Source organism: Coffea arabica, chromosome 2c (genome assembly GCF_036785885.1).
Source record: "Coffea arabica cultivar ET-39 chromosome 2c, Coffea Arabica ET-39 HiFi, whole genome shotgun sequence".
Classification (NCBI taxonomy): domain Eukaryota; kingdom Viridiplantae; phylum Streptophyta; class Magnoliopsida; order Gentianales; family Rubiaceae; genus Coffea; species Coffea arabica.
Genome location: NC_092312.1, coordinates 16,611,937 through 16,629,236, shown reverse-complemented (window position 1 = coordinate 16,629,236; position 17,300 = coordinate 16,611,937). Strand labels below are relative to the sequence as shown.

The 17,300-nt window shown below is 35.9% G+C and overlaps 4 protein-coding genes across 5 annotated transcripts; 2 read left to right on the top strand and 2 right to left on the bottom strand.

The window, feature by feature from the left end:
* The first annotated feature begins 283 nt into the window (after positions 1–283).
* Positions 284–4,021, top strand: LOC113731318 (uncharacterized). The gene is made up of 7 exons (XM_027256512.2): positions 284–385; positions 1,151–1,264; positions 2,062–2,179; positions 2,330–2,430; positions 2,858–2,932; positions 3,216–3,341; positions 3,614–4,021. The coding sequence occupies exons 2-7, from the start codon at positions 1,157–1,159 to the stop codon at positions 3,701–3,703; spliced, it is 618 nt and encodes a 205-aa protein (XP_027112313.1). The 5' UTR covers positions 284–385; positions 1,151–1,156; the 3' UTR covers positions 3,704–4,021.
* Positions 4,022–4,456: 435 nt separating this feature from the next.
* On the bottom strand, positions 4,457–7,383 carry LOC113726341 (arabinosyltransferase RRA3-like). The gene is made up of 2 exons (XM_027250009.2): positions 7,135–7,383; positions 4,457–6,067 (listed from the first exon to the last, which is right to left on the bottom strand). The coding sequence occupies exons 1-2, from the start codon at positions 7,315–7,317 to the stop codon at positions 4,952–4,954; spliced, it is 1,299 nt and encodes a 432-aa protein (XP_027105810.2). The 5' UTR covers positions 7,318–7,383; the 3' UTR covers positions 4,457–4,951.
* Positions 7,384–9,394: 2,011 nt separating this feature from the next.
* LOC113731316 (HVA22-like protein k) lies at positions 9,395–13,575 on the bottom strand. 2 transcript variants are annotated; one of them, XM_027256508.2, is made up of 8 exons: positions 13,267–13,575; positions 12,416–12,474; positions 11,989–12,086; positions 11,357–11,408; positions 11,205–11,268; positions 10,437–10,532; positions 10,090–10,162; positions 9,395–9,846 (listed from the first exon to the last, which is right to left on the bottom strand). In XM_027256508.2, the coding sequence occupies exons 1-8, from the start codon at positions 13,297–13,299 to the stop codon at positions 9,752–9,754; spliced, it is 570 nt and encodes a 189-aa protein (XP_027112309.1). In that variant the 5' UTR covers positions 13,300–13,575; the 3' UTR covers positions 9,395–9,751. The 2 variants fall into 2 exon arrangements, with proteins under 2 accessions (XP_027112309.1, XP_027112310.1); XM_027256509.2 differs by lacking the exon at positions 10,437–10,532 and having other exon boundaries at positions 13,267–13,537.
* Positions 13,576–14,693: 1,118 nt separating this feature from the next.
* On the top strand, positions 14,694–17,210 carry LOC113731314 (putative pentatricopeptide repeat-containing protein At3g18840). The gene has a single exon (XM_027256505.2). It carries the CDS (start codon positions 14,894–14,896, stop codon positions 16,940–16,942), a length of 2,049 nt encoding a protein of 682 aa, XP_027112306.1. The 5' UTR covers positions 14,694–14,893; the 3' UTR covers positions 16,943–17,210.
* Positions 17,211–17,300: the final 90 nt, after the last annotated feature.

The following is a 17,300-nucleotide window of genomic DNA, read 5'->3' as shown; positions in this document are numbered from 1 at the left end:
GCAACCAACTCCTTTTAAATTTTAATCATAAGTTGTAGGTCTGATCCTAGATCAAGGGTCAAATCTCTGTGCTCTAGTTCACCTAATAGTTGAAGAAGGGGAGGAGTTGAATGATAGACAAAAAGACCGCTGGATGCAGAAAAAGAATCCCAACCGTCCACATCAAATAAACCAATAGATCATACCCATAGATCTTGGATTCGTTTTCTCTTTCGTATTTAAATTAGAACTCCCGAAAACTCCAACGACCAGAACTGGCGCCAAAAGCTCAAAAGTGAAAAAAAAAAAAAAAAAAAAAGAAGATCGCAGCTTCCTCTTCTCAAAACCCTGCCGAAGAAAAAGAACTTAGCAACGAACTCGCTCCTGCTGATACAGCTATCTATCTGTACGTCAATAATATGCTTCAAGCTCGTAATTTTCACTGTCCTTCTTTCCCTTTCTTTAGTTCTTGTGAATTTTACAATTTCCTTGCATATTTAAACGACTGTTGTAGTTTACTTGTTTATTCCATATAGCGTAATTTATGTGGAAGCCTTTTTTGTTTAAATACTTATAGTAGCAATTGTGTAAATTTTATGTTCTTTTTTTAAAAAAAAATTAAGTAGCCATACCAGCACCTCTGATCGACGATAAGGACCATTGAAAGTTCTTTTTGTTGGTTTGATTTCTGCCTTATTTGAGGTATGGGAGCTTCAAAAGTCGGCAAGTGTATTTGTTTTTATTGAATTTTGTGTTGGGATGAACTGATGAAGGTACATGAAAATGGCGCTTCATCTACCAAGACATTAGCAGTCTGAAATTTCTTCATATATACATGTAATTTCCGAAGGCAATTAGTATTCTGGTAAATGTACTGTATATCAAACTAATTAAATCTTGTCAAAGATGAGGGCAAACTTCCAGATATGAGTTTTCACTGATGCCAAAGATAATATAGAAGACTGCCTTATATTCTTCTAATGCAACGGCTGTTAAACAGTGGTGACTAATGCTAATTTGTTATTCTTTTTCAAGACTAACTATTATCAATGTGGCTAACATGCTAAGATGTTTAAAAATTATTATTATTTGTTACTATTATTAGTATTATTCTTTCGGTCTTACCAGCTTGATTTAAGTTAAGTGGGTGGCTGAGCTCCTTCATCTACAGAGCTCAATGGAAGCTGGGAGTACCACTGCAACTAACAGGCTTTCAAAGGCATTTGTGGCTGAGAACAATACTAACAAACTTGTTAAGTCTTCAAAACGAGCTAGTTTATCTAAGGTACCCTCTCTCTGTGTGTATATGCCAGTATACTTAGTATAAATATTGACCTTTCTGACACAATGGTGGATTCCCAACGATTATAGAAATGTAAGAAAAGGTAATCCTTCTGTTGTACATTTGTGTGCAAAATTCTTCGTATATTGTTGCATGATGGGCATATGCAGATTAACTGCAGGATTAATTGTGTTTATCTCAGAATAAAGTCTCCAAACATCTGGTTTATCCTACTTAAATCTTGAATATTACTTTTCTAAGCCCTGCTCTCCTCCCCTTTGAGTTCCATGACTGCTCCTGTTTGAGACCAACATCAGATCATTTTACGTCAAAGTGGAAAGACTGCTGGATTTACGCGGCAAAGGACCCTTTCTGCCCTGCTTTCCTTCAATCAATTGAGAACATTGTTGGATACTAAAGTAGTTGAATTTGGGGACGGGCGTATATAGAAATTGGATGCAGATCACAGAATCCAACCACGAGCTTGGTTTACAAAGGATGAAATTTACGCAGCAATGCCAAAAAAATGACCAGATTACCTCCATTAAAAATTGTATTAGTACTTTGGCTAGTGATTATGAATATCTTATACGCCTACTTAAGAAAACATTCCCATATTCTTATTAATCATATTTTGATCTGGAACTATTGTTATGCAATCTACTGTATACAATTGGCTCACTGTTCCTTACGGAAAATGAGAATAATGGAAAGGTCTAGCTGCAGGATGCAAGATGTTGAGTATGAGTTTCAAGGTTATACAAGCTTTCTTTATTTAATGCTTCAACTTTTTATGGCAGGGAAGGAAAAAGGCAGGAGTTCTACAAGATAAATCCTTCAAAAAGGACTTGGATAGAATGAGAATATCCAGGAGTGGTTCTGAAAATGTAGCATTTGACAATAGTGTCAGAGAATACGGTGAGAAAGCTACGTGTCCTGGAAAATGATGTTATTGGTTCAACATACTTAGTAACATTTTTGGCATGATCATCTGCTTCACTGTTATATGTTTTGCATGACTTGATTCAGCTTGAACTTGTTATCATTTGGCATTTGGTCTCTATCCAGGATTGGAATCCATAGTGGACACCTCGAATGCACCCCTTCATACAAATCCCGTCATATTAGTTGGACATGAAGAGGATAGAGATGGACAATTTAATGATCAGGTATATTTGTAATGGTACTTTTCTTATCATCTTGTCTTGGTATAACTTATTGGTCTTCTGAGGGGCAACAATTGAGGAAATCTTAACGTGTTATGGCAGATTGATTAATTAATGTCTTTCCTGCTGCAAACTGCAAAAGGTGGTCCTCAAAATATTGTCTACCATGTAAGATGGTTGAGTAGGCCTTTGGATCTTTCTGTCCTCATGATTCATATTTCGTTCACATCCACCTTTGCGGTGATAATGTGGTTTACTCGAGGGTTATGCCATAATTTGTTGTCCTCTGTTTCACTTCTGAGCCTGGATTAGGATTCTCTCCGTGTCTGTCCTATTAATCACCAATGCAATTTAATGATTTTTACTTATAATATTTATTTCTGTTCCTGTACTTCTGCTGATGCTGTTTTCTGTAATATTGTCTGGGTAGGATGTAGAAGAAAAACCCAAAATCAACACCTTCCGTCTAAATGAACCAGCCAAGATACCGGGAATTCCTCAACAGGTTAGTGCAATTATGCAACTTTTCTTTCAGAACTTGCCAGTGCAATTAGGATAGAATGAAGAAAAAATGGTCGATTACAGGTTTATGTGGTACACCTTCATGCACATTGCTTTTAGTTGACTGGTTTTCTTCATTGTATTTCAAATCCAAGAGTCTTTGATGACAATCCTTAGAAAATCAAAGAGTTTCAATTTTAATATTAGTGAACACGTTCGAAAAGTATGTGCCTCGAGTCCTCTCTAATGGTGAAGTTCTCTATCTTTATTCCTTTTCTGGTTTTCAGGAAAGATATCTAGACTTGAAAGCCAGGGTAAAGGAATTGAGGAAAGAGAATCACAGGCTTTACCGCCAGTTGCAGGGTGAGGCGGAGTTTTCATTGCAGCTTAAAGAAGAAAACCGGATTCTATTGGTCTGCCATCTTATGCCGGCTTTCTTTTCCTACTGTGTTATCGCAACTACATTAATTTTCAGCTACACTTGTTTGACTAGACAACCTCTACATGATTGGGCAATCTTTCAGAGTCGGTTTTCAACATAGCTGTGAGTGGAAAAAATGGCAGAGAGAACTAGATTGGGCAAAATAAGATTGTCAAATTCAAGCAAGAAAACACTCTTTTTTTTCACTTTGTGTAAAGGAAAAATATTACATTAGGCTAATAATTTCGTTTTCTGATGAAACAGGATGAGCTGAAGCGGAAATGCGGACCAGATATCATCAGTTCCCTTGAGGCCGAAAACCCAGATCAAACCGCTCAATCTACTGATAGTTAAAGCTACTTGCGAGAGCTGAGGAACGGAAGTTATTGCGACTTTTCTTCCTAAAATGACGTATAGAACGAAATTTTCAGGCAGATAATAGAACTAGTTTAGACTGGGGTGGTCTGCGTAGGTGTTCATGTATCAATGGTTCCATAGGCAAGAAGGTAATGCTCATCTTTAGTTTGCTTGTAGAGTAGGTAGGTTTGAGTTGCTTTTGATTACTTTGTTTTTTCATTTTTGATTCCCATCACAAAATTTAGTTTGATTATTTGCATTAATTGTGTGATTGGTCAATAAGTCAATAGATATCATGTTATTTGATTTAAAGTACGTGAGATTAGACCCTTTCCATTGCACTAGAGAGAATTTCTCTCCATTACACCTCAATAAAATTAAGTTAAAATTTATTTTTGAAAATCAACTCCATTCATAATATGTTTCATCACTCGTGTTAGTTTACACAAAATTTCATATGTAATTGATCAAGTTGTGCCATTTGATTAATCATTGTGAATTTTGTTACAATTTTGATTTATTTTTCGCTGTTCAAATGTTCCATGTAAATTAAATGGCAAAATATTTTTACAAAAATGTCATTTTTTAGTATGTTGATCTAGAGATCAAAAGAAAAATAATGACATAATTGCATACTTTTGTAACATTATATAAATTTAAATATGAATAAATGGAGAGACCAATGGAGAGGATCTTAACCCAGTTTGATACCAGGCAGGACAAGAAGGGAAAAATGGAAAATGATTTGAATTGAATTGAATCGTTTGAAATTTATTGTCAAAGAGAGGATGAACGTTGAGCTTTCACCCAACATTTCACTATCCAGAGAAATGTCGGAAGCTCTAGTAGGTACAAAGGAACTCCAACTACTCCAAACATATAAATACACACACACACACACACCCACACCCACACAAATCTTCTGTGTAGAGCAAGTAGTAATCCTTTAGCATAAGCAACACAGTTCAGCAACACAGCAGCGAAATAAATTGTTCACGATAAGCTTCGCCATATATCTTGCAGTCCATTCTCAAATTCCAGGCAATAACAATAGCCGTTGAGGAGAATAGGTCAAAAATAGATGGAGGTAGTGCTACAGATTCCAGTACGTCTTTGGTAAACCAACAAATTCTTCTGATATAACTCTTTAAGTAGGCAAAATCAGAATGTTACAATGGGCCAAATTGACCTGTGTATCCAGCAACTTCGGAAGTTTTGCAGTGTTTCTAGTGACCAAAATAAGAATTACCAATCTGAACCATCAGGGAAGGACTTTAAAGCATCTTGTTTTCCATTGACGTAATACTCCACAACTGCTTTCATTCTTGACAGCTTATCAGGGTGATAATTTATATGAATAATTACTGGTTTAAACTTGCTCAAATGAGCATCTTTTCTTACTTTCTTGAAGAGGACCTTGCTGTTCATAAAGAGATAAAAATCCAGAGTTCTTCTTGAGGCGTGAAGCCCATCATACCCAGGATGCGAAGGGAAAAAAAGCTCCTCGTTAAAGACTGCTTGGTCCCAAGCTTTCCCCCGGGAAAGCCGATCGGAAACGCGATCCAAGAGCTCTATTGAAGGGATTGTTGGCCTTATGTAGAAGAAACCAGAATTATAAACCCATATCCTCATTGTATGAGCATAACGAGCCCAACCCATCGAAGGTTCATCAAATACATCATCATAACCATAAGCCGTCCTGTTATCGTGACCGTCGGTCATGGATTCCACATCCGAGTCTCGGTGAAAATGTTCAAAGGGATTTTGCAAATAAACTATATCAACGTCCGAGAGAAGAACACTATAACCTAGCTGCAAAAACTCTCTCAATATCTGGAACTTCAACCCTGAGACAGCATGATTTCCTCCTGTCCTCCCAACTAGGTCAATCCCATTATCTGGATCTCTCTCATAAACAGGAACATTATTGTGCCTGCACAAGTTGGCAATTTCTTCATCCAGGGCAACAACTAAATAATTGGGTATTCCAACTCTCTTTATGCTGCTAAACCAAACTTCCAACATATTCTTGACGTTTGAATTTGCAAGTGCAACAATAAGTTCTCGGTTAACAGCAACTTTTTCCAGTATCTTAGCCAATCTTGGGTTCGCAGATACGTCTGGGACGACAGTAGGATTTGTTCTTGAACTCTTAACAGTGCCAAAAGGACCAGTCTTTTGCTGTTCTCCCAACACCAACACCTGTTTCTGTGCATTGTCTTTTCCTTGCTCAGCTAACCGCAGCTTTCCAGTCAATTCTTGGATCTGCTTTTTCAACTCGGCATTTTTCTTATAAGCTGCAACATATTCTGACTTCAGCATGCTGATGCGTTCAGATGACTCGCATGAAGACAAGTTGAACTAGCCATATAAAAATATGAAGAGTAAGCACTATAAACTAAGACTTCCGGCAGAGATTTAATTCAGCTAAGAAGAGACAGCTACTAATACTGTTGAATATTGGAAAAAACAAAGTTCCTTCAGCCACAGAGCAGCTTTTCTTCTAAAACAAACAGTCCTATAGCATATGTTAGCCTCAAATGGTTCTATGAATTATTTCTGTCAGATATATAAGCAGTGTACCAACTGAAATCACATAAATATCATCCAAAATCCTCCAAGCATGGTATGATTTAGCTTGTTCCACATCAAAATCGTCCAAGTCCCGATCTAAAACAGTTATCAAGCTATGAAAACAGGATAGGGCAGGACTATCTTTGATTTGCAACAATTGATATTCCATTAATATTCTGCAGTTTGACATAACATATAGTTTGATATCTTAATGGCAGCCAATGTACAAAAAATTAGTTATAATACATGTCAAAGTAAACATCATATCACAGTATCAGAGTTTCATCAACACACATAGGCACTAGCTAATTTTGTCAGCTGATTTAATTGGTAGCTAAAGCATGAACTAGCTTATACTATTGTACTCTACACTTCGCAATCGGATCATGGATGATTCCTGCCAAAGTTCAACTTCAGAACACAGACACTTCAGTGATTACATTGTAAGAAGTCAGCACATATATCCAAAACCATTAATGAAAGTGAAACAATCTCTTTTGGTTAGTGAAAAAAGAAAAAGAGCTTTTTCGATAATAACTTTGATAAAGATTAGAAAAAAAAAAAAACTTTGGTAAAGATAAGCTCAACCAAAACTTGCGCCTATCTCTAACTGTGAGTACAAATGACTATCAATCAAAACACGGAGTCCGTTTCATTTACATTTCCATTCTTTAATAATCCTAGAGCCTTAATTCCACACATAGCCCATTCTCCAAAAAAAAAAAAAAAAAAAAGAAAAGAAAGTGCAACATATAACAAACTATGCTAAATCAAACAGCACCAGATTCAAAGGTCGGAAGAGAAAATTACCAGATAAAGATAAAAATGTTGTTAAATAAGGATAACAAGTCAACCTGCAAATAGGATTTAGAGGCGATGGAGTGGAGTGGAGTGGAGACAAAGAGGCCGTGAGGGTACAACAAGGCAAAGACGCATCCAAACACCACCCCAATTGCTATAGCCGCTGCAATTCTTGACCGCCGCCCTTTTTCATTGCTTCTCATCAAAGGGCCGTCTCTACGACCCCCCATCATCATTTTGATCTCTCAATCTATCTATACTGCCAGTATTCGCTTATCGGAAAAAAAGAAAAAAAAAAAAGTGGCACCTTCTGTTCCGCAGAATATATCAATAACCCAAAAGCGGCGCTATCTGTACATCAATACAGATTTATGTGTAAATGGAAAAATCTTGAATCCAAAGTAGGCTTGCCTTTTTCAGCTGGAGCAGGTGGACTTTTCTTGTAAGAACGACCTTAATTTTAAGAGAAAACAACACACACTACTGTTTCTTGTTCTCGTTTCCGCTCAAGTCAGTAAAACTTCCATTTTTAAGTCGGTAAAACTTCCATAAATTACACACTAATTTCCCTCTATCCCAGCTTGGGAATAAATTAATAATGTTGACAAAATAATGAGATAATAATTTCTTTGAAAACCTTATAATTCACTAAAATTAATAATTTTGCTTGATCCAGTCATATCATAAATTAATAATTTACTAAAATTACATATAATTTTTTTAAAATATGATTCTATTATTTTTTTAAGAAACCGATTGCTACAATTACTAGATACTCTTTTTCTATACTCACACTATGACTTAAGTAATTGACTATTGGTTGATTTATGAACACTTTTATTAATCTAATTCATTCTGTACATTTAATAAAATAAAAGTCGACATCTCTTATTTAGTATTCCTAAATCTCTTTCACCTCTTGATAATAAAAAATAATATCAAGTATATTAAAGATATTAATAGAATTAAATTATACTTGCAAATCGAGTAGATATATATTGATTTATATTCCTTAGATTTTTACCCTATTTTTATGATAGAATAATTCATATTATTATAAAATAAAATAAAACTTTAGTTGATTAAATGAATATTTCTTTGAACTATAAGTACACTCATAAATTAATAGATTATTAATTGATCGGGGATTAATTAATATCTCTTTAAGTTAATAGAATTTGTACGGTCGTGAATTATTAATTTATAGAAATTTTACTGTATTTCTTTAGGATAATTTTAGAAACCTTCTCTGAGGTTTGTGATAATTTCACTTAGCACCCCTAAACTTTGAAAAATTGCTTGCTTCTTCTATTTTTTAACTTTTTATAATATTATCAAGCCATTTCAAATATATATTATTAAGAAAGCGTTAGTAGATGGAGAATACATTTTCATTCCAATATTGCCCCCTTTCTTGTGAACCATTTTAGTTTTGTAACAAATCTAGTTAATCCCTTAACTTTTGAAAGCTTGGCCGATATGCTTTATTAATTAGGAATCACAAGGTGTTAAAAAGGTTGAAAGATTTATTAATAATTTTTCTATCATTAGTTTACACAAAAAATATAATAAAATTTTGAGCTTATAAATGTTTTAGAAAATCCATAAACAATAATTGAGAATTTTACAATGAAGAAAATAACATTTTGCACCTTAAAAACACCTCAAATAAGTTTCTAAATATATAGTAAAGAATTTTTTTTCAAGTTTTCAAGCCATTGATCTAGACAAAAAAATATATAAAATTTTAAAAACTTGTATACAATTCATGAATCCTTAAATTCATCCAAGAGGACTTTTTGAATTAAAAAATAATTTTTTCTTCGAAAAAACCTCAAATGAGTTTGTAAACATACACATTTTGTCTTTTTTCTTTTTCTAGTTTTCAAGCCACCGATGTAAAAAAGAAAATTTTGAAATTTTTAAACAATTATAAAATTTTAAAGACTTCTCAAATTGACCCAAAGCACCGCATAATAAAGGAAAAATCCTTTTTGGCTAAGAACACTTTGAATACATTCTTAAAACCGTTTTTTTGTATATTAAAATACCTATTGTTATATTATATCCATTAAAATTACACACTTGTACACTTTGCCTCCATTTTCAGCCTTTTATTACTTGCTTTCAATTTTGGAAAAAAATTAAATTAGGATGACAACTGGTACTTTTGAAATGAAAATATCTTCTCTATCAAAAAATAAGCTTTTAAATACCATGGAAAATTCCCTTGGTTTCTGTACAGAAAATCGTTTGCCGGCTTATGGCGACGTAACATTATTATGATGCTCAAAGAATATATTACTCCAAATCTGCACAAATAAGCGACAAGTAGCTTCTTTCCCGTCAACGATTTACAAGTACGTATCGGGCGGCGTATTTCCATAAATATATCTGCGTTTGTTATCCGTAGTATATACAACATCTAAACGACCAATTTACAGACGCGCCACGGAAAGACCAAATACTGCAAAGCAACTAGATATACATTTCTCTGGCGGGAAAAAAGTCAGCTCCAGAGTCCCAACTCTTCGCGAACATGGTTTGAACTTTGAAACGCCCTAATACTAGTGTGCCCCAGGCTATCAGGAGCTTAAAAACGCAATGGATCCGAACACAATCAACAATAGTTTTTGTGTGCTTTGAGGGAGCCGAAACATTACTTCATCATTATTCCTCGTCTTCTGATTCTGAAGTCTCTACATGCTCTCTTGGACCTTCAACTGCACCATTGATTTGTTGCCCGGGGCGAATGATATCCCGAGCTGTCACACGCAGAAAGGCGAAACAACAATAGTCAGACGGTCATAGTGATACAAGCAGAAGGTAAAACATCATGGTAAACAAACTACAGCGAACCCTTGACAGTTCATATAGATCACCACAAAATTTTCAACTTATTTGACAAACATCAATTTAACCTCATACATCCTGGTCTGGAACTCAAAATGATAAAAGAAGGTAGCAACAAAAACCCCAAATGGATTCATGGTCAATCACATTCATACCTGATAGTAATATCCTTCTAAGAAGTGTCTTAGCAAATTGGAATTCTGCTTGATGGGCACTGACGAATTTAGCCTGCATATTCACATAATAATCAGGCTGCGTTCATAATCCACAGAGACCAAACTCATAATAAAAGTGTCCATCTTTAGATAAGATGCAAAATTTTCTTGCTTGAGATTTTTTACCAATTTGACTACAAGCAGAACTAAAACTCTCGAAAGGAGGGAGAAGATATAATCGCCATTCTCCATGAACAATTTAGCACACAAGATTCATAAAATTTACATCTCTTTGCCAAAATCACAGTCCACAGTCAATTTATAACACCTGAAAATAGAGGTTTTACCATTTCACCATACAAGCATCCTACAATTTGATCAAGTCTAGCTTGATGCCTGACAAGGAATGGGCGCAGATGATGCACATACAATTGCCTTGCACCCTAAAACAGCAAAAGAATAAAATAAAATAAAACAAACAAGGTGCATCAGCATTTCAGAAGATCAGGAAATTTGTCTATAATATTTTTCAGACTTCACCTCCCAGCAAGCTGAAGCAAAGATTCAAATAAGCAAATATTAGCATCAAATTTTAACCCTATCACCTCAGTATTTCTTAAATCACATTCTATAAAAGACTAGCATACAACCACATTAAGTGATCAGACATAATAAACCTGAAAGTTTTTCATAACTCCCCCCACTGATAGTAAGTACCAAGATATACACCAGAGTGAAGAATCAAAAGACACAATGTACATTAGTATAAAACCTGAAGCAAACCCAAAATGGATGAAGAAAAACCAAATCACCTCACAGAACAAGCTTGTTAAATAAACCTTCTGCAAATCCAAAAGCATGCAAGGTTCTGAATTTTTTTTATTAAAAAAAAAAAGCAACCTAATTTCAGTTTCTTACGCTATTCATGAATCCAGAGAGAAGAAAATTTTCAACTTAAACCTACCATTCTAGCACATCGCTATTATCATAAAGTGCAAAAGAAAGGGTAACAGAGAGGTACTCCCTCAGAAACTTAGAAAGGGAAAAACTAAACAGAACAGTGAAGAGAAATGGAAAAAAGGATTTCATAAACAAATTGGAAGGCACACGCTTACCTCAACAGAAGGAAGCTGAAGCCAAACAAGAAATGCAAACTTCATCTGATAATAGAGAGGAAACCTGTGAAAAGAGACAAAAGAAGCTATATCAGATTGCGTTAACAGGAAGCAGTAGCAGCACAATATGCAATCTAAAGAAAGAACTATACCAGTAGAGAAATTTATCTGTGAACATCTCAACAATACTAAAAGATCCATAAGCTGCAAGTATTAAGAGGTAAACCATTTTAGTTCAAACTTAGCTCAAAGGATAAGAACAGAATGAATTAATTAAACGCACTCAATTTGGCAGAAAGAAGCAAAATCTGCATATTCAATGCACTGAACTGGGCCACTTCACTTTCTCAACTATTAAATAAATTTAAAAGTCAATTGCTAGGAGGAGGAAAGCTTCCACCAAAATGGTCAACTGGTCAATAATTCTAAAAGCTCAAAAATATCACATTCACTATTATGGAGCATACAATATCATGATGCAAACGACTTCTGCTAGTCCACTAAATAAACCTAGATAATCTTAAGGCAACTGCTCTCTGATGAAGCACATAATAATCCATGATAATGTACTTGTTGTGGTCCTTGTACAACTACACATTCCCCCACCACCAATGGAGTCCTCATGCCATCACACTTCCAAAGAACCAGGTTGCAAGATAATTGTAATTCAAGGCATGGAAACACACATTTGCATACAAAAAATTTACACTTTTTTTTGTTTTTTTTGGGGGGGGGGGGTGTTAAGATTAAACATGTTAGCTTAAGTTTCAAGAACACCACAAACCTGCCCAGTACAATAGCCACTTCTGCTGCTCATTTTGATCCCTTGTTTCAATTGCTTTAAAAGTAGAGTAAACAGGCAAAACCATTCCAACAGAACAGCTGTGCAAGTCAAAAAGGGAAGGCAAAAGGATATAACATCCAGTCATAAACTTGTTTCACAAACAAATTGCAGTGAGCAAGTACTGTCTCATCAGAATGTTATAATATGCAAACAACTGTACTAAATATTTAGCAGACGGGAGGTAATTGTTGCAACATGAAGGAATATTGATGTTGCAAGTAAAAGTTTTTCTTGGTGATAACATTTTCTCAAACTATTACAGCCGAATATCAAAAGAACCATAATAGCATGATAGGATGGTTAAGTTTTTTGGCAGAATGCAAATCACTGAAATTACAAAACCTACCAACTCAGCTAAAAAACTCACCACGCTGTTCGGGTGACAACATTAGAACCAAGGGGACAGAGAAGTAACCGCAACCCAACCTGCATAAAATGAAGTAGTTGCTAGCACTTGGAATGTGTATTACATATGTAATTTAATAACGACAAGAAACTCGAGGGCCGGTTAGGATCAATAATGATAACATCTCTACAAAATTGAGTAACAGTTTCAAATAAAACCCACAAGCCCAGGATTTGAAAAAAAAAAAAGAAAAAAAAGGAGGTGCAGAGTTGAAGATTATCCGGACCAAGCCCGGCAAATGGGGATTGACTAGCCTGATCATGAAATGAAGAGATCTAATTTGAAGTCAAGAACGAAGTTCACAAGCGGACAGAAATTTCGAATTCAGGAGCCAATTAGTTCGAATACCACTAGATTCACCTTGTTCTGGGCTCTATCAACCTTTTTACCCTAATATTCCGAGCCATGTCTTCCTTTTTTATGCTAAGCTAAAATATTAGTATTAACTCCACATATCATCCAAATTAACCATAATTCAACTACCTAAATAATAAAATATGCGATTCCCCCCCCCCCCTTCTCTCTCTCACTCTAACTTTCTAAAATTCGCTAACACACAGAAAAAAAAAAGAGCAGATAATTACAGTCAGAAAGTACAAAAGAAAAGAAAATCCTACTAATAGTTTACTTTTTTTCCCCCTGTTTAAGCTTCACATTTTCTGCTAAAGAACAATAGGGAATTTTCAGGAAAACAATACGGAGCTTTCAGGATCAAAATGATAAACGGACTGCAAAGGAGGAGAAGGAAAAAACCTAATAAGTTAAAATTAGGTAAAAAGCAAGAAAAGATTTCAAGTGTTGGGAAAAATCACCTCGCCGGCCATGTTTGATCCGAACATAGCCATTAGAAGGGCCTATTTTCCAAACGATCTTACAGATACTCCTCCTTTATCACTTATTTCACTTGCTGCGGCAATTCGTAGTTTCAGTTATGAGCAGAAGATACACAGAGTCTGAGACTCCTGGAAATACACGAAATTGAAATTTCCCCAATAAAGACGGCTTGTTTGTTGCTAACGCTCGCCCCTCCTTTTCCAACCCCTTTTCCTCGCTTCTTGCCCCAGTGTTAATACAGCAGGGAAAATTAAAACGCCAACTATTGGTAATTGAATTTAACCACTGGGCCAATGCCTCAGCCACCGGGAGGGAAAATCTAAGGGTTGTGATAGAATATTCCCTTGATTTAGTTGATTTTATATATCCACTGACTCTCTGTCATAGTCTTCTTAAATTCCTCCTTTCTTTAGATTAAAATAGAGTAGGTTATACAAATGTGTCACTGTCGACAAAAAAAAAAAAAAACTATTGGTAATTGGATTTGGATGAAAATGCCACATGTGATAGAAAAAACACCTGCTATTTATTAGTAATTGGATTTGGATGACAGCTTTTTTAAAAATATTAGTAATATGACACCAAAGATAAATTAGCAAATGCGTTTGAAATTTTTGAAAAAACATGCCTGACATTTGCTCATGAATATAAAGATATAAATAATGTAAAAATCAATTTCGTCATCACATACTTAGTGCACAATAATGAGTTTTTGTTTTATTATAAAAAATGAGTTTTTTTATGAACGATTTTCTTAAAGGATACTCAATAAACACTCTCGTTAATATACCTAAATTACATATAGTTTAACATAAAATAAATAAAATGCTCCCTGTATTTAGACACTTTTTCAAATTAATTGCGAATTAACACTTGAAATCTCTCTTAACAAGCACCTATTTAGCACCCGTCAGTTGAACACTATTTATAATACTAGAATCTTATGTTAGACACTTAAAAATCTGAGTTATCCTATGAAAGAAAATGTAAAACTGAAATTTGTGTCCAACGCACTCCGGATCTAACTTCACAGTTTTTCTGTATTTAAGGGAATAGAAAAATATTCAGATTGGCTATTTTTTCAAAAATAAGTTTTTCAAATACAATGCAACAATAATACACAAATAAAAATAATTTAAAAAATATTTCATTCATATGATATATTAAATATTTCAAAAAATATTTATAATAAAAATTTTTTATATACACTACTACAGAAAATTTTTTTAAAAATACCTCAAAAAACAGGTAATTCAAATAGAGTACTATTGGTTTAAAAAATATATATAGTGAATATGGTAATCATAAAAAAAAAAAAAAAATTGTTTGTTGGCGTGGAATCAACCTACTAAAAATAAAGCCCGCCGTCAAGGACCCTAGTTATGAGCCCATTATTGACCGACCCATTAAACTCATCCGCTACGCACACAGAGCTTTGACTTTTGAGCTATTGGTGGTAGCAAAAGTATTGTACCGTAGCAAAACAGATCGGCTGCCCCCAGCCGGGATCATCATTTTTATATCGACGTAAAACATGTGCTGCGAACTGATTAAGTCCGGAGCGGCCATGCGCGGGGGAAAGTAAGGGAACATTAAAATGCCTACATGTCGTTGGCGAGGTCACTCAAGGACGGACTTCAATTTCACGCCCAAGTTATAAAATCTGGGTTTACACCGACTGTTTTTACCAGCAACCAATTGATTCACTTGTACTCAAAAAATGGCCTTATCCGGGAAGCTTATAGGCTGTTTGATGAAATGCCTGAACGAAACGTTTATTCTTGGAATACTGTTATAAATGCTTATATAAAAGCCCAGAACTTGTCAAATGCGCAAAATCTTTTCGACGCCGTCCCGGAAAAAGATTCTGTTACATACAATTCCCTGATATCTGGCTATGCAAATAGGGATGGTTTTGAGGATCGCGCTGTCAGATTATTTCTTCAAATGCAAAATGACTGCGATGGCGTTCGAAGGGATGAGTTTACTCTGACTACAATGTTAAATTTGACGGCCAAGTTAAGCGCTTTGTCATGGGGCCAGCAACTTCATTCTTTCATGTTGAAGACAGCTAATGATTTGAGTGGGTTTGCTGTCAGCTCTCTCATTGACATGTACTCGAAATCTGGGAGCTTTCCTGATGCTTGGACGGTGTTTGAGAGAGGCAGTTCCTCGGCGGTTGACTTGGTTTCCAAGAATGCAATGGTGGCGGCTTGTTGTAGAGAAGGCAAATTGGATTTGGCACAGAATCTTTTCTGGAGTAAGCACCAGATGAATGACAGTGTATCGTGGAATACGATGATTGCAGGGTTTGCCCAGAATGGGCAGGAGGAGAAGGCAATTGAAATGTTTAAATGCATGGCGGTGGAGGGATTTAGCTGGAATGAACACTCATTCGCCAGTGTTTTGAGTGCTTTTTCCAGCCTCAAGGCTTTAAAGATGGGGAAGGAAATTCACTCTTGGGTTGTAAAAAAAGGGATTGATTCGAATCCATTCATAAGTAGTGGGATTGTTGATCTTTACAGCAAGTGTGGAAATATGAACTATGCAGAATTTGTTTATTTAAAGATGAAGGTTGAGAACTCCTTCGCTGTTACATCTATGATTGTAGGATACGCAGCAGAAGGTAACATGGCAGAAGCTAGGAGGCTTTTTGATTCGTTAGCAGACAAGAATTCTGTTGTCTGGACTGCTATGATATCCGGCTATGTGAAAACCCAGCAATCAGATGATGCTTTTGAGCTTTTCAGGCAATTCATGGAAAGGGATGCAAGAGATTACGATGCTTTACTATTTATCAATCTACTTGGTGCCTGCACGACACAGGCCATTGTGGATCCTGGAAAGCAAATCCATGCGTACATAATGAAAGTTGGAATTGAAATTGATGAGAAAGTAGTCACTGCCGTGGTTGATATGTATTGTAAGTGTGGGAGCATAGGGTATGCGGAAAGAATATTTCAAAATTTGGCCTCCAGAGACCTTATCCTTCACAATGTGATGATAGCTGGATATGCTCACCACGGGTATGAATACGAAGCACTCCAGCTTTTTGAGGAGATGGTAAAGAGAGGGCTTCAACCTGATGCAGTGACTTTTGTTGCAATTCTATCTGCCTGCCGCCACAGTGGTTTAGTTGAAGTGGGTGAAAATTATTTCTCTTCCATGACTGAAGATTACTCGATACTACCAGAAAGGGACCATTATGCCTGCATGATTGACTTGTACGGAAGGGCTAATCAACTTGAAAAGGCCACAGTATTCATGGATAAAATTCCAATGGAACTAGATGCTATAATTCTGGGCACATTCATAAATGCCTGCAAAATGAATAGAAACGTGAAACTTGCGAATGATGCGGAGGAGAAGCTACTGAAAATTGAAGGAGACAATGGGGCTCGATATGTGCAATTGGCTGGTGTATATGCCTCAGAAGGAAGATGGGACGAGATGGGAAGAATAATGAAGAAGATGAGAGGGAAAGAACTCAGGAAGCATACTGGTTGCAGTTGGCTGCAAGTTGGTAATAGACGTCATACTTTTATCTCCAATGACAGGTCTCATTCGGAAACAGAGGCTGTGCATGCCATGTTAGATTGCTTGATTCAGGAACTCGTGGCCAGTATCCATGACGAGGAAGAGCTCAGCCAGTAATCTATCTGAATGCCAACGTGCTGCAACGGCCGTGTACGATCTGCCCAGATGTGAGCAGGTTATAAGTGGGTAAAGAGATTCGAAGTGCCCTTCTTCCATGGAATGTGGATCACCACTAATGCATGCGATGAATTAAACATCTATTAGCATCGCATGGGTGCCACTGGAGGAAGAAGGTTTTTGTTCTTGACCTCCGATTTTTTTTTTTTTTAATTAATTATTAGGACAGCGCAACAGATGATAATAAACCATCATGTTGGACTCCAAACCTCGCGACATTGAATTAGCTTCGAAGCATTGAACGCTGGAGACAGATGCCGCGCGTATTCTAGACGCAGAAAAAAGCAGTTGATATGCT

What these genes read in the sequence shown, in the direction of transcription:
- LOC113731318 (XM_027256512.2), top strand. Translation starts at nt 1,157, where the DNA reads ATGGAAGCTGGGAGTACCACTGCAACTAACAGGCTTTCAAAGGCATTT. An exon ending in ATGGACAATTTAATGATCAG is followed by an intron (nt 2,431 to 2,857) that starts GTATATTTGTAA and finishes TTGTCTGGGTAG; the next exon opens with GATGTAGAAGAAAAACCCAA. An exon ending in TACCGGGAATTCCTCAACAG is followed by an intron (nt 2,933 to 3,215) that starts GTTAGTGCAATT and finishes TCTGGTTTTCAG; the next exon opens with GAAAGATATCTAGACTTGAA.
- LOC113726341 (XM_027250009.2), bottom strand. Translation starts at nt 7,317, where the DNA reads ATGATGATGGGGGGTCGTAGAGACGGCCCTTTGATGAGAAGCAATGAA. An exon ending in CCTCTAAATCCTATTTGCAG is followed by an intron (nt 6,068 to 7,134) that starts GTTGACTTGTTA and finishes TTATATGGCTAG; the next exon opens with TTCAACTTGTCTTCATGCGA.
- LOC113731316 (XM_027256508.2), bottom strand. Translation starts at nt 13,299, where the DNA reads ATGGCTATGTTCGGATCAAACATGGCCGGCGAG. An exon ending in GTGGCTATTGTACTGGGCAG is followed by an intron (nt 11,409 to 11,988) that starts GTTTGTGGTGTT and finishes TAATACTTGCAG; the next exon opens with CTTATGGATCTTTTAGTATT. An exon ending in TTCAGCTTCCTTCTGTTGAG is followed by an intron (nt 10,533 to 11,204) that starts GTAAGCGTGTGC and finishes TTGCTGTTTTAG; the next exon opens with GGTGCAAGGCAATTGTATGT.
- LOC113731314 (XM_027256505.2), top strand. Translation starts at nt 14,894, where the DNA reads ATGTCGTTGGCGAGGTCACTCAAGGACGGACTTCAATTTCACGCCCAA.